General features: G+C 36.2%; 1 protein-coding gene across 2 annotated transcripts in view; it reads left to right on the forward strand.

Annotated features, from left to right (window-relative positions):
- CRTAM (cytotoxic and regulatory T cell molecule) overlaps nucleotides 1–14,225 on the forward strand; it is a 29,789-nt gene that overhangs the window by 4,631 nt on the left and 10,933 nt on the right. Inside the window, exons 2-5 of one of the 2 annotated variants that reach the window (XM_039874720.1) lie at nucleotides 1,661–1,750; nucleotides 8,486–8,632; nucleotides 10,843–10,995; nucleotides 13,591–13,734. In XM_039874720.1, coding sequence (XP_039730654.1) covers nucleotides 1,705–1,750; nucleotides 8,486–8,632; nucleotides 10,843–10,995; nucleotides 13,591–13,734 — 490 coding nt within the window. In that variant the 5' untranslated portion in view covers nucleotides 1,661–1,704. Of the gene's footprint in view, nucleotides 1–1,009; nucleotides 1,751–8,485; nucleotides 8,633–10,842; nucleotides 10,996–13,590; nucleotides 13,735–14,225 lie in introns of those variants that run through there. The other variant, XM_039874721.1, reaches the window with a different exon arrangement.

Raw genomic sequence — 14,225 nt, forward strand, 5'->3', positions numbered from 1 at the left:
AAGACTACAACATTCAGGCAAAAGGAAACCAATGAAAGTTTTAGAGTAGAGAATACCAAATTTGTGTTTTAGAAAGAGAATGGAAAGCAAAAAGAAAATCTGTCTAAGTTAAATGAACACCTGGCAAATTTCATATTAATCCATTCACGGACATTGTACTAAAACCACATTAAATCAATAGATTTGGGATAGGCTACACTGTAGATTCAGGTTTCAATCACAGAATATTCCATTCTCACAATTGGAAAACAGAGAATCAAAGTGACCTTCTCCAGGCCTCTTACCTGAATTCAGTTCAGAACCAGTCCAACATTTTTCCCCACTGGCTTAACATGAAAAGTCCCATGATGACATTTTTACTTTTGTTTCTCATAAGTTATTTTTAACCTCCTCATACATTCAAGTTATCTGATAAGCTCAAGACCTGAAAATTCAACCGATATCTACATCCAGACATTTTGCTGGTTCCATGATGTCATATCTGACACTACTGGAAGTAAAGCTCTTCCTTCTTGTGCTTCAACAGAAAGTGTTAGAAAATCATAGAAGAATAGCACTCTTCTAAGTGAAAATGTTAGAAATTATTAACAAGCCATGGGCAAATCACACCTTCCATGGGAGAGCCAAAGGACTCTATATGCACTTTCTTTGGGCTTTCTTAAGAGGGTAGAAGACAGGTACAAAAATATAGCATCACCCTAAAGCAAGGACACGACATTAGCAGAAAAATCAAATGCTTAGACACCCATGAGCCTTAAATATAAAAACTGGAGTCCCTGGAGAGAATCTTATGGGGAAAAAAATAAGTAGACCAAAGACTCAAAAGTCTTAGTTTGTATTCTCAGTTCTGCCACAAACTCACTGTGTCACCTCAGGCAAATTCCTTAATTCTCTATTTTTAAAAATGGTATAATTCAACCTACTCACTCCTTGCTTCCATAATATTTCAACAAGCATTTAGGAGAACCTTCTATAACCCTCACCACACCAGCTGATAGCAGAGTCAGGGCTATCTCCCACATATCTTGGTTTCTATTCCAGAACACTCTCATTATCAGTATTTCAAACTTGCCCTATGATACCTGGAAAGCCTGTTAAACATAAAGGTGGCTCCTCATTCAAGTGAGAGACTAGATGGCTGAATAGATGAAGGGATGGATAGATGGATGGATGATGGATGGGTAGATATACAGATTTTTTTTTTAAATGAGCAAATACATAAAGTAATGAATTCTGCTCCTGATAACCATTATAAATTGTTGCCAGAGTTAGAAATATAAAATATTCCTAAGGATTCAGAAAAAGTCATCTAATTGCAATTGTTTAATAAGTTAGAAAAGTAAAAATAAGGTGACATCACTACACAGGGACATTTTAATATCTCTCCCAGCCCTCCTCCCCCAAAAAAAGCCTTGCAACTAGTTGACTTACCAGTACTACCCACATGCGGTAGAATGATTTGTGCCACCAACACATCACTCACATCTCTCCACAATCGAGATGACACATGTGGTCCACTAAATGTTCCACCAGGAGGTGTTTGGGGGGCAGCTAACTAAGAATGGGGCTTCCAGAGCTGATGGAGGAGTTGAAACACATGAGGTCACAGAGCTACTGCCTCTCCCCTTCAAAAAAAACCACTCTGCTCCTTTTATTTCAGAATCTAGAGGAAGTTGACATAGTGTGAGAACAGCACAGCACAATATGTGGTGGAGAGTTTGCAGCTTGCTGGCTTGGTTCCCCTTACAAGGTAAGGACTTAGAGCTAATGTTTTCTAGTGCTCAAATGACCTAATGTTTTGCCAAATCTGTGAAAGTCAACTGCATTCTCATAAGATCTACTACAGAAGACAACCCAGGTAAATTTGCTAACGCTTTCCAAGCCATGCCAAAATTATACATCAGAGGGATGTTATTCACTTATGTCTTCTCTTGCTCAATTGATAAAGGTCATAGAAAGGATTATTGTAGTGTGTGTCTCTGTGGGATCTACATTATGGCAAAATGTAACAAGCTTACTGGATCTGTCTTTTATGAGTATACCAGTTGAAAGAGCATCAATTTTGGATTTTAAAAAACTTCCTTGCTGTATAAGCTTTCATCAAATAATTTCTCTGAAACTCGGTTTCTGCATTTTGAAATGGAGATGATAACAATGTTCGATTGTTATAAAGATCAAATTTCAAATGTGAAAGCACTTTTAAATAGCAAAGTGCTTTACAGCTCCTAATTAGTTCAGAGATAATTAAGAGCCCAATGAAAACTTTGTGTTTAAGAGTCAGTTATAATTTAAATTTTATTATAATTTCACATCTGATTTTTAATTCTAATGTAGCATTATGAAAATTTTAAAAAAAGACTCAGTAATCTTTTGAGCACAGGTCAAATTATGCCTACTCAAAAGTGGGGGCAGAATAGAGGTGGCCCTAAATCTCCAACTGCAACTTGTATCAGGTTCTTGCAGAGGGAACCATAAACAACAGTACTGCTTGCTTGTGTGTGTGTGTGTGTGTGTGTGTGTGTGTGCGCGCGCTTCTAAATATTGACTCTGGAGTTATGTTTCAGGTAATCCATCTATCTTTCTAAATCTGCACTCACCATAGAACTGCATCAGAAAGATGCTATTATAAAAAAAACTAGATTTCCTATTTTACTTGTACCTCAATTTTTTATTTTATACACTTTGATTAAAGCTTTCTTTTTAGGTCCCTGTACTCTGAGACACTTGATAAGTATTCAATTTTGGTAATAAATAATATTAGTTTCTTTAATAAGTGGCTTCAAGTATAACTAATATATTCAGAAAAAATACATTGCTAAAATTAGAATGCTTTCATTTACATAGCTAAAATTAGAATGCTTTCAATTATTCCAAAGTTTAAAGCCTTTAACTGATCTTAACTTTTTCAGGATTCAAGTTATTGTCTCATAAAAATACTTCACAAAAATAAATTTTTAAATACAAGCAGCACTAACCATGTCTTCTGGTAAACCTAAGACAAGTTTTTTAGAATATATTCAAATATAATGCATAAAGAGAATCAATAAGTATATTCATTGTGTAATGCACAGTGCTGAGTACTTTGTATTAATTATATTTAATTCTAGCAAAGATACTGAGGTAGGTATCACTATCCCTAATTTACATATTGAGGTTAAAAGAAGTTAGATAACCTGCCCAAGTTTTCACGGCTAGTAAATGACAACATTAATTATCAGCCTGAAAAACACACAATAAAAGTATTATCTCATAAACTTTTAATTGCTGTTTCTGCATGTGTATGTTTGTGTGTGTTCACGCGAGCTGGGTTATAAGAGAAAATATATTTCTTATTATGGATCAAAAGTTAGAAAGCCACTGATTTACACAACTTGGAAGAGTCATTATTTAAAAATCCCAATGTTAAATCTCATCCAAAGAGCCACCCCAAGGGCATCTAGGTTCAATGGTATTTGAGCACTGGTTGCCAACTCTGACTTAATCTTGCTCAAGTCTATTAGAGTTCCAAATAAGAAAGGAACTGGCCATGTTTCTTTTTTGTTGGTAAAAAGGAAGCAAATCATCAATTTTAGCACCGCTAAAAATTATCAGCTGTTTTTAGCTAACCGAATAATGGGAAGATCACTCTATCTTCTTCTACTGTGCAACTTCTAAGGCTGCAAAAAACTATAGACTAGAAAAGTTCTATAATCTTGGAGAATGCACTCTTTTCAAGGCTACTATTGGCATAAATAGCTACTAGAATGGGTAAAACACAATAAGAATGAAGAATTTTTCAAAACTTATCCCACTGACTTATATTGTGGATGATGAAAATCCACCAACTCGCACCCTCTATTCTGGCTATTAAGTGGAGAGTAAGATGAAGGAAACATAAAGAACAGTGACAAATTGAGTGCGGTCCTATTGATTCTTCTTTGTGACCTAAAAAGAGTCACTCGTTTGTTGACACATATTTGAGACAATTTCATTAAAGCTACACTGGAAATCATTTGAATTTGACAAAGTCAGATTCATTTTCACACTTACAATTTTCTCTGTTGATTCTATTTAATAATAATTCATTTTTGTAATAATTTGAATGAAAGCACATTTTGCCTGCTACTTAATAACAGTGGTTTAAGAATTAACTCATAGTGCATCTCTGGTTTTAACTTAACTCTAGTCTTTACTACTCAACAGAACAATTACAAAGTTAAGATCTTATTAAAATATTTATTTCTGAATATATACATTTACTCATGTTTAGTCATTAACTCAACTAACACTTAAAATCTTTCTTTCTGCTGGGCCCTGGGAATACATTTGTCATCCATTCAACCAAGTGAATAAATGGTAAATGACTTTCCCAAGAGCAGTTTGCAACCTATCCACAGAGAAATACTTGTTACCAAATAATTATAAAATACTATGCTAAGCACTACAACAGAAGTCTTTCCAAAGCCTTTGAGAATCTGGAGGAGAGACTAAGTAGGTTGTTTTAGGGAGGACAGGGCCTAACGGCTGGTTGGGCAGGTTTGACAAAAGTGGTGTAATCTGAGTTGTCTTGAAGGAGATGAGAAAAGCATTGTAGGCCAAGAGAACAGTGTGAACCAAGGGAAAGTATGTTCTTGAGCCTGGAACCTTCTGAAAACAGCAAATGGCCATTTGCATGGAGCATCTGGAAGGGAGTATCAGCAAAGGATACTGAAGAAGAGAAGAGTCAAGGTATCTGGAATTTTGTCCTGAATCTTACAAGCAATGGGAGCCTTAACAAATATTCTAATGAAGGAACACACATGATCAAATTTATGTTTTTAAAATGTAATTCTAGAAGCAGATGAAAATGATAAATTAGAGGGAGGGGAGATTAGAAGGATATTATCGAAATGGTCCAAAAAAAGAAACAATGGATGCCTCAACTAAGGCAGTAACAGGAGTGGAAAAAAGAAGAAGAAATTGATTAAAGAGATGTGTTGAAGAGACAGGAGACTAGGGTGTCTCTCAAATATCTGGTATGCAGTGGCTGGTGATGACATTATCAGATACAAGAAAACACCTGAACGGAGCAGGAGCTACATCTGTGTTAGATATGTGTTAGGAGTATAAGGAGCAGTAGAAATGATGGGTTCCAATTCCACTTGTCCAATTTAGGGTCCCTGCAGAACAGGCTTGCTCTGTTATACAGTTTTTAAATATCATCTGTAATAATTTGGGCTACTAAATTGAGAAAAAGAAAGAGTACTCTATTCTTTCTTTAGTCTACTGTGATGACCTACAGTAGAAGTGGAGATCACACACTGCAACTGCCAAAACCTTCAGGAAAAAAAAAACAAAAAAACAAAAAAATAAAAACAAGGAATCTTAAGAAACACACAGGTTTTATTTATTTGTGCTTTTGTAGGTGGCTGTGACTGCTGTGTGCCCTTTTGCTTAAGGGTTGATCACATGCGCTTTGGCGTAAAGTCATTCCACTGATAGGAAAATTAGTTCATGAGATTGGGGGTGGAGATAATGGTGAAGGTCACAGGTTCATTTTCCATACATAAACCAGTCACAATCAATAGCCCCAGACTCAATGAGCAGCCTCATAACACATGCTATCCATAATGGATGAATCTAGTCATGGAAGTAATGACCAAGCCCAGAAGTCAATAGTCAGCTCAGTAAATATGATTTACCAGTGCTAAGTGGTGACCTCCCCCCGGGAGAGAAAACCACAGCCAATCATTGCTGATTTCTGTACACTCAACATTTTGGAACCACGTAAAGCTAATTTGAAAACTGGAACTCTGAAGCTCAGATAGGGAGAAGTAAGCAGTAGGCACACAGCACTCTTGGTCTACAGAAGAAAGGCTAAGGGTAAATAAGGATATACATGTTTTAAAAGCCTTCAGAGGAGGAAGTGGTAAGCAGAGAAGATACCCTACACCCCATCCCTCTGACAAAGCAGGTGAAAGTTTGACTCCAAACTTAGATGAAAAACAATTTAAAAGATGAGCTCCAGTTTAGTTTTCAGTGGCAATGAGAAGATCATGGGGAACTTTTCCTTAGAAGATGTGCCATCAAAACCTAAGTACAGCTATCCTCCTCTTCCACCCTTTAACATGACCTAGGCATATTGAACAATATTTGTAAGCACTACAGCTGAAGCAATGTGGGTCTGTGGCTTCTCATTCAGGCTATTCTTCCTTTCTACAATGATTTCCTGTCTCTAAATCAAACATGGGGTCTACATGAAAATACTGAAAAATAAATAAGCCTGTAAAGCCAAAAGCAAGACTTGGAGAAAAAAAGTGAAAAAAACAACAGTATTCTATGCCTCAAACAAAGCCCTTTCCATCTAAAACTCAAGCATCTATACTTGTGGTCAGTCTGGTCAGCAGCCTGATACTGAATTCTCAACAGCAAGAGCAAACACTAATCTTAAGAGGTACAATTCTTTAGCAATCACTAAAAAGCCATGCTACATTTCACTACAATTTTTAAGACATTGTAAGAATTAAATGACACAATTTAATTAATAATCATGTACCCCAAGAAAAAGGTAATGATACATACATCTTTAAAATGGGAGAAATTTATTTATAAACAGGCTGCAGATACATCTTATCACTCCCATCTCCCCAAATGCAGACAATCTAGACAATCATTTTACTAAAGGGAAGAACACTGGCAAAATTTCTAAGTTTCAACTTCTGGCCCGAAGGATGAAATCAAAGTATATTGCTTAACACTAGTATTTATTCCATCATTGATTAAATGTAGTAATTTCTCTCCTGTCTCTCGATATTCCTATTAACAACAGGAGAGCAAGGATATCTGTCCACTGCCTGCATTTTAGTGCCATCTTGAAAGCTGGCATTAAACCATTACTCTTCAAGCTCACGCTGTGATAGTTTCTATAAGGAATGAATTTTAGAGAAATATAAAACATAAAAACTTCAGTCTGTTTTTGGGAAGCAAGATAATGCACAAGAACTAGAGTAAAGCAAGAATCAAACTGGAATATTATGTAAACAATGGAAGTCCGACAGCTCCAAAGTCAAAGTCTTAGCTCAGACGCTGCTTCACTTTAGAAGAAATTCTGTTGTCCTTTCAAAGCATTCTACTAATACTCTTATTACTCAATTATGGGTTGATTTTATAGATGAGAATATTTCCACGTGACTCAACCTAAGCAGAATTCTGGCCGTATGCCTCAATGCCTTTTTGAAAACACGATCTCTTTTTATTGACACTTTGTTGTTCATTATAATATTGGCTGATGATATGGGTATTTTTCCATTACAACTCCAGCAAACTTTTCCCATGAAAGTCAGAATGAATACAATACAGTAATTCTGGCTTATTATTGCCAGAGGCTAGATTGAAATTAGTGACCTAAGAATGGAAAAATAAAAGGCTGCACCAATTAATTCCCACAGATTTCCAGAGCACTTTTTCCTAATACTTAAAATTTATCACAAGAAAATAAACTATTCTTGTTTCTTTCTTTTTTTAAAGTTTAAAATAACACAGAAAAACTCATTACATTTGCTATTTATAATTTCTAACCTCATGGTATCTTATGTTTATGGAAGTGCTCTGTCCTTTCATTCATCAGAATCGTCATCCTCAAAAAATTTTTTTAATTTAAAACTTAAAGAAATAATGAACAGCAATAAATGTGCCGAATCAGCTGTAAAGCCAGTTTATTTTTCTATCAATTTCCTTTTGGGGAGGATAAACTTATAGCTGTTTAGAACTAATTGTTTACCATTCTCTGGGGATTGTGATTTGGGGAAATTAGATTCTCAAATTTGGAGAAAGTGCTGCTGTGGAATATTAAATTGGAAGAGATCTGAGACCATCCTCCCTCTGGTATAGAAGCTCTTCTGCAGATGGTACTTAACTGCTCTCTGTGAAGAGCAGCGCCATAATTCACAAGATCACCATGGGTTATAACATTCTATCTTAGAAACCTAGACACACAACTTGTACTTGAAGGTACAAGTTGCTCATTTTATAAACCCAAGGTAAAAAGGCTGACGTTTCTAGGTCTCATCACTTAGATACTCTAACCAAATTACATGGGCATGGACTTTGTAGTGCACAGACCTGGGTACAGATCTCAATTCCAGGACCTGTGTGACTTTGAGACTCTATTCCCTCATCTGTAGAATGATCCAAATAATTCTTCCTTTATAGAGTTACTTTTAAAGTTAAATTGAATATAGGTAACAATTCCCGGCATATGACCGAGCAAGTGCCCAATAGACATTGTTCAACTTCCCCTTTTCTCCTTCTAAGACCCCCACCCTTTCCTTCAGACCTCCTTCAAGAGATGTCTTAACTCACACAGTGCTTGCTCCTTTCCTTGCAGTTTTCATTTTGTTTCAATAAGAAATGTGTGATAAATGATCAAATGGATAAAAGAGGTTGGGTTGAGACTAAGTCTCTGCCTACACTTGGGAGTGACATGGCTTGTGCCAGCCTGATTGTCCCCAATTCTCTTCCTCTGCAGCGGCCTTTCTAACTAACCACACAGAAACCATCACCGTGGAGGAAGGCCAGACACTCACTCTAAAGTGTGTTGTTTCTCAAGCGAAGACCGCCTCCCTGCAGTGGCTTGCTCCGTCAGGGTTCACCATTTTTTTAAATGAGCATCCTGGTAAGTGAAAGAAAAACAAATTACCACAAGACCTCAACCTGAAGGAATTTCCAGACAGACAAGTTGGTGGGACAAAAGGCCAGCATGAGTCATGCAAAGGGTGGGCTTGGCCCCACCAACTGTTATACATGAATCGTACTCAGAAGCCTATTATTTTACACCTGGCTCCTTTTCTGACAGGAAATCTGAAATGGAAACCCCACCAGAATGATTGGTAAAAGGGGCTCAAATTACAAAGCACATTGCCATGTCTTCACCTCACTTCCACATAACTTTTTGAGTTTCAGTGACCTTGAAACAACTGGCAACACAGTGATAGACAGGTAGCCAAAAGATTTGGCACCCTTTGTGCTCATGCAACCAACACCATCACCCCACTTTTGGTGTTAGCTGCTTCGTTTTCCATATGAGCAATCCAAACTCACATCACAAAGCTACTTTCCAGATATCTCTTCTTCGTTGGTCTTAACATAAAATCAATATCACTAAGCAATAGGAATTGATAGGACATATTATTTTGGAAAGAAAGGTGGCCACTCCTCTCTTTGTAAACACACATTAAATAAGTCCAAGATGCCTGAGAAGGAAAGAGACTCTATTTTTTATTTTTTCAGTGTTATTGAGGTATTATTGACATATAACATTATATTAGTTTAAGGTATACAACAGTGATTTGATATATGGATATACTTGAAAAGGTTACTACAATAAATTTAGTTAACATCCATTACCTCACATTATTATATATATTTTTTCTTGCAGGATTCTTAAAAATTTATTTAATTCATCTCTTTGGACAGGATTTTACTAAACCCTCTCCTTCATAATGACATTATTTTATATCTCCATTTAACATTTCTAACTGCCACATACTTGAAAAAGTCTCTACAACAGCAAATTTTATTCCACTTTGTCAAAGCAGAGCCTCTAAAAATTTTAATATGCTTAAAAACATTATTAAATATTGATATGTTAAATATAAAATAGCTATATAATTATTCCAAGCTAAATCAACTATTAATACTAGATTCTAATAGAATAAGTAGATACTAAAAAGTTCAGAGAGGAAAGCTTTAGAGATAATTCTGTTATATTATGCTTTCTGTTGTTTTGGTTTGAGTTCATTAAACTTGGAGGAGATGGATATTCTCAAATGTCTACAGCAGAAAACCTTGATCGAGTTTGGTGGTTCCTAACCGGGGCTAATTTTTGCCCTCTACGAGACATTTGACAATGTCTCAACATAGTTTTGCTTGCTATCACTGGAAAAAGGCAAAAGAAGGAGGAGAGTTCTGGCATCTGGTGAGTAAAGAGGCCAGGGATGCTGTTAAGCATCTTAAAATGCACAGAATAGCCCCCACGACAAAGAATTATGAACTCAAATGTCAGTAGTGCTGATGCTGAGAATGCCTAGATTCTAGAATTTCTAGTTCCTGTAGCATCAGTGTCCCAGGACACACAACCATTGTTCCAGATGAGAAACAACCTCTCTTCGTCAGCCATTCAAAGTTTAACTATGTTACGTTTGTTCATATAATAAATCTTAACAGAAAAAAAAAAAAGGAAAGGAGGGAGGAAGGAAAGAAAGGAGGAAGACAAAATCACCCATTTCTGCTAAGGGAATTTTGACCTGAGATGGACATCCCATGGAGCTTGCTTTTTTTTCCTCTCCCTCTCTCTCTCTAAACACTTGGAAGGACTAACTCATAACCTTTGGGGAACTTCAAATAATAATGACTTTTAAAAATTAAAAATAAAAAGCACCCAGCTGGAGCAATGAATATCAATGCATTTACCTTCCATTCTTCACATTCATTGTGGCAAGACAACATCAAATGAATCAGATTTCAAAGAGGTAAATCCTAGTGGGGCATTTTTCATAATGTAAAAAACAAATTATTTAAAATTCTCCTGCGACTTGAATTTTTCACCAGCATAGTATTCTTAATTTCCTACAAACACAAATAAAGCAAATCGTTTATTTCACAGATAACAGTATCAAAATATTTCATTTTCTAAACTAACTTTAAGCTATTAGGAGGTATCCAGCTGGTAACACTAGAATTTGAAAGTCAGCTCAATCAAAGATGTGACATTTGTTCCTTTAAAGTGTGAAAATCAAAAGCTATTCCTGTGAACAATCAATCTACTGAGAGTCTGTATTCATCTGATACCTTCCCTCATAACAGCTCTTTTTCCCTCCTGTACAGCTTTAAAAAATTCCAAATACCAGCTTCTTCATCACTCCCCCAATCAGCTCTTTATCAGCGTGACAAATGTAACACCACAAGATGAAGGCACCTACAAGTGTTTACATTACAGCAACTCCGTGAGAACAAAGGAAATGAAAGTGATCGTGCTGGGTAGGTGCCTGAAAGCCAGTAAACCCAGTATGGGAACAGTATACTTAGGAACATAATAGAACATTTTTAAACTTAATGTTTAATTTTAAAATGTTACCTATAGCAAAGCATTTCCTGGGCACCTCTACCATCTTCTGATGGAAGGAAACAGAAAAAGACATTTTGAGTTGCAAGCCCTAGGTTAAAATGTGAATTTGTGAAATTCATCTTTGGCATCAACTAAATTTTCTCTTCAAGGAACTAAAAAAAAGAATTGATATTTTATGACCTGCAACTATGTGCCAAATACTGTGCTAAATTCTAGGGAATCAGAGATGAATTAAGCACAATAATCTCTGCCCACAAAGAGTTTGCATACTAGTTTAGGAAGGCACATAAAGTAGAACATTATGACAGCACATCCTAAGATAAAATGAATTCAGATGTAACTGCACTGGACAATCAGCTCACATTCTCTGCCAAAACAAGTTTCTCTCTTCTATTGGGAGGTGGGGTTGAGAGACATGGATAGGAAGTGATAGACTCCTGATCATCTGAGACTTGCTCAGTTCTGTAGATAGTCAGTTGCGTTCAATGTGAGTCTTACTATCTTTACTTTTTGCTTTTTGTGACAGATCAATTAAAAACATTGCTTTTTATTTGTCTCTAAATAACATAATTCCACATATCACACAAATGAATTTCTTAGACTTCTCTTGAATTAGTATAGTGTGATGGCTACCTTCAAGTAATGACATGGTGACAAAGTGTCAAGAAAGAAGTGGCTCCTGGGGGCTTTGAGAACCAATGTGACTCAGCTCACGGGCTCTTTCCCTGCACCTTATTGGCTACCTCAACAGCTCTCTGGCTCAGGCTGCTTGTGTGCCCTTCTGGGGTCTCTTAATAACCTATCTATACCTCCATCATCGAACTTAACACATGACCTTTTAATTAACAGTTTAAGGGCTGAGTTTATCATCAGATTATTAGTTCTTTGAAGGACCTTATCTTTTTCATATCTATATTGGCAGCATCTGACACATCTAGTACATACCTGGAGCTGGATTTACAGTGTCTTGATGGCAGGTGGATGAGTACATAAATGTGGAAGAGTGTAGGTCTGGACCAAAGTGTGAAGTAGAATGTGAAAGAAAAAGAAGTAAGCCTAATTAAAAAGTATTTTCAAGACAGGAGTAGGGGGGAAAAAAAAAAAAAGGCCAATGGGCCTTTTATAAGGCACATGCATCTTTGATGTTAGGAGAGGACAGAAGTAATTGACCTGGAGGTGAGTCATATATCCAGGAAAGTTTAGAGCTGAAACAGCCAACTCATAAACCAACTCCTTTATGTTACAGACAAGGAAGCTGATGAAACCAGAAATTGGGGAACGAATCCAAGTTCTTATAACTAGTTGGTAGCAAAGGTACAATTAGAATTCAGGCCTCTATTTCTCACCTAGTGCTCAACCAATCAAATGTGTCATATATCAAATGTCAGAATTACTTTTGTCAAATGGCCAACAAATATTTGAAAAGATGCTCAACATTGCTAGCTATTAGGAAAATGCAAATCAAAACCACAATGAGATACCATCTCATACCTGTTAGAATAGCTATAATCAACAGGACAGGTAATAACAAATGCTGGAGAGGATGCAGAGAAAAAGGAACCCTCATACACTGCTGGTGGGACTGCAAATTGATACAGCCACTATGAAAAACAGTATGGAGTTTCCTCAGAAAACTAAGAATTGATCTACCATATGATCCAGCAATCCCTCTACTGGGTATTTACCCCAAAGACTTCAAAACCCATATCCCCAAAGATATTTGTACACTGATGTTCATAGCAGCATTATTCACGGTGGCCAGGATATGGAAGCAACCAAAATGTCCTACATTAGATGATTGGCTAAAGAAGCTGTGGTACATATATACAATGGAATATTAGCCATAAGAAGAGATGAAATACAGCCATTTGCGACAACATGGATGGACATCGAGATAATCATTCTAAGCGAAATAAACCAGACAGAAAAAGTTGAAAATCACATGATATCACTGATATGTGAAACATAAACCTAAAAGCAACAAATGAACAGGACAAACAAACAGAGACTCATGCACGTGGACTATAGACTAGTGGTTACCAGAGGGTAGGGAATGGGGGGAGGAGAGAGGAGAACAGGTTAAAGGGGATAAAATATGTGGTGACAGAAAGAAATCTAATTATGGGAGGCGAACACACAGTATAAACATATATATGCCTTACTATTAAAGTGTACAGCTGAAACTTATTGGATTTCATTAACCAATGTCACCATAAAAAATTAATTAATTTTTTTAAAAAAAGAATTGCTTTTGTAACATAGTCAGTTTGGGAATTTTCAGGGACTAATCACTCTCTGGGTAACAAACATTCTGACTAGAGGCAAAGTAGCTTTACAAGTACATAAAAGACTTTTAACTGTACTCTTGGAAAGGTCAAGTAAAAAAAAATATGGCCATTATTTAGACCATACCTTACAATGATCCCAGCAGATATTAGGCTCTGTGCTTTGCTGAGATATCGTAGACCAGCTAAGTAAGCACAGAAAAATCTTTTTTTTTTTCCTAGCAACTCCTTTCAAGCCAATCCTGGAAGCTTCAGTCGTCAGAATGCACAATGGAGAAGAACATGTTATACTTAAATGCTCCACCATGAGAAGCAAGCCCCCTCCGCAGATAACCTGGCTATTTGAGAACGACATAGAACTCTATGGTAAGGGAAGAAAATGCTTCTTTCCTCCTTCATTTTCCTTCCCAGTTAAATTTTCAAGGGATTTCTAAATGTTCTGGCACCCTCTGGTGGCAGGAGTTGCCAGAAAACACCATTCAATAATTCATTAGTTCTTTTTCAGACAAATTATCCTTATAAACAATCAATATTACCCCTTAATCTTGAACAATTAATCACAAATAGCATGAATATGTGTTTTACTTAAAACAAGGTAGAAATCTAAAATGTGATATGTATTACAATGCCTTAAAATTTGACAAAATTTCACGAAATAAAAGGTAAAATAGAGCTAATACCCTGAGCATAAACTTTTTAGTAGGCATAAAATTGAAAACACATTTAACATAATACATGATCTTTCTTACATAGTGTAGTACTGTGTCATATGCACAATGACAGATAAGAATATTATGGTAACAAAGAATCTAAACTTTAAGTCTTTTGATTGAAGCAAACAATTAATTGTCATGCTT

The sequence above is a fragment of the Pteropus medius genome, unplaced genomic scaffold, assembly GCF_902729225.1.
Source record: "Pteropus medius unplaced genomic scaffold, Ma_sr-lr_union100, whole genome shotgun sequence".
Classification (NCBI taxonomy): Eukaryota; Metazoa; Chordata; class Mammalia; order Chiroptera; family Pteropodidae; genus Pteropus; species Pteropus medius.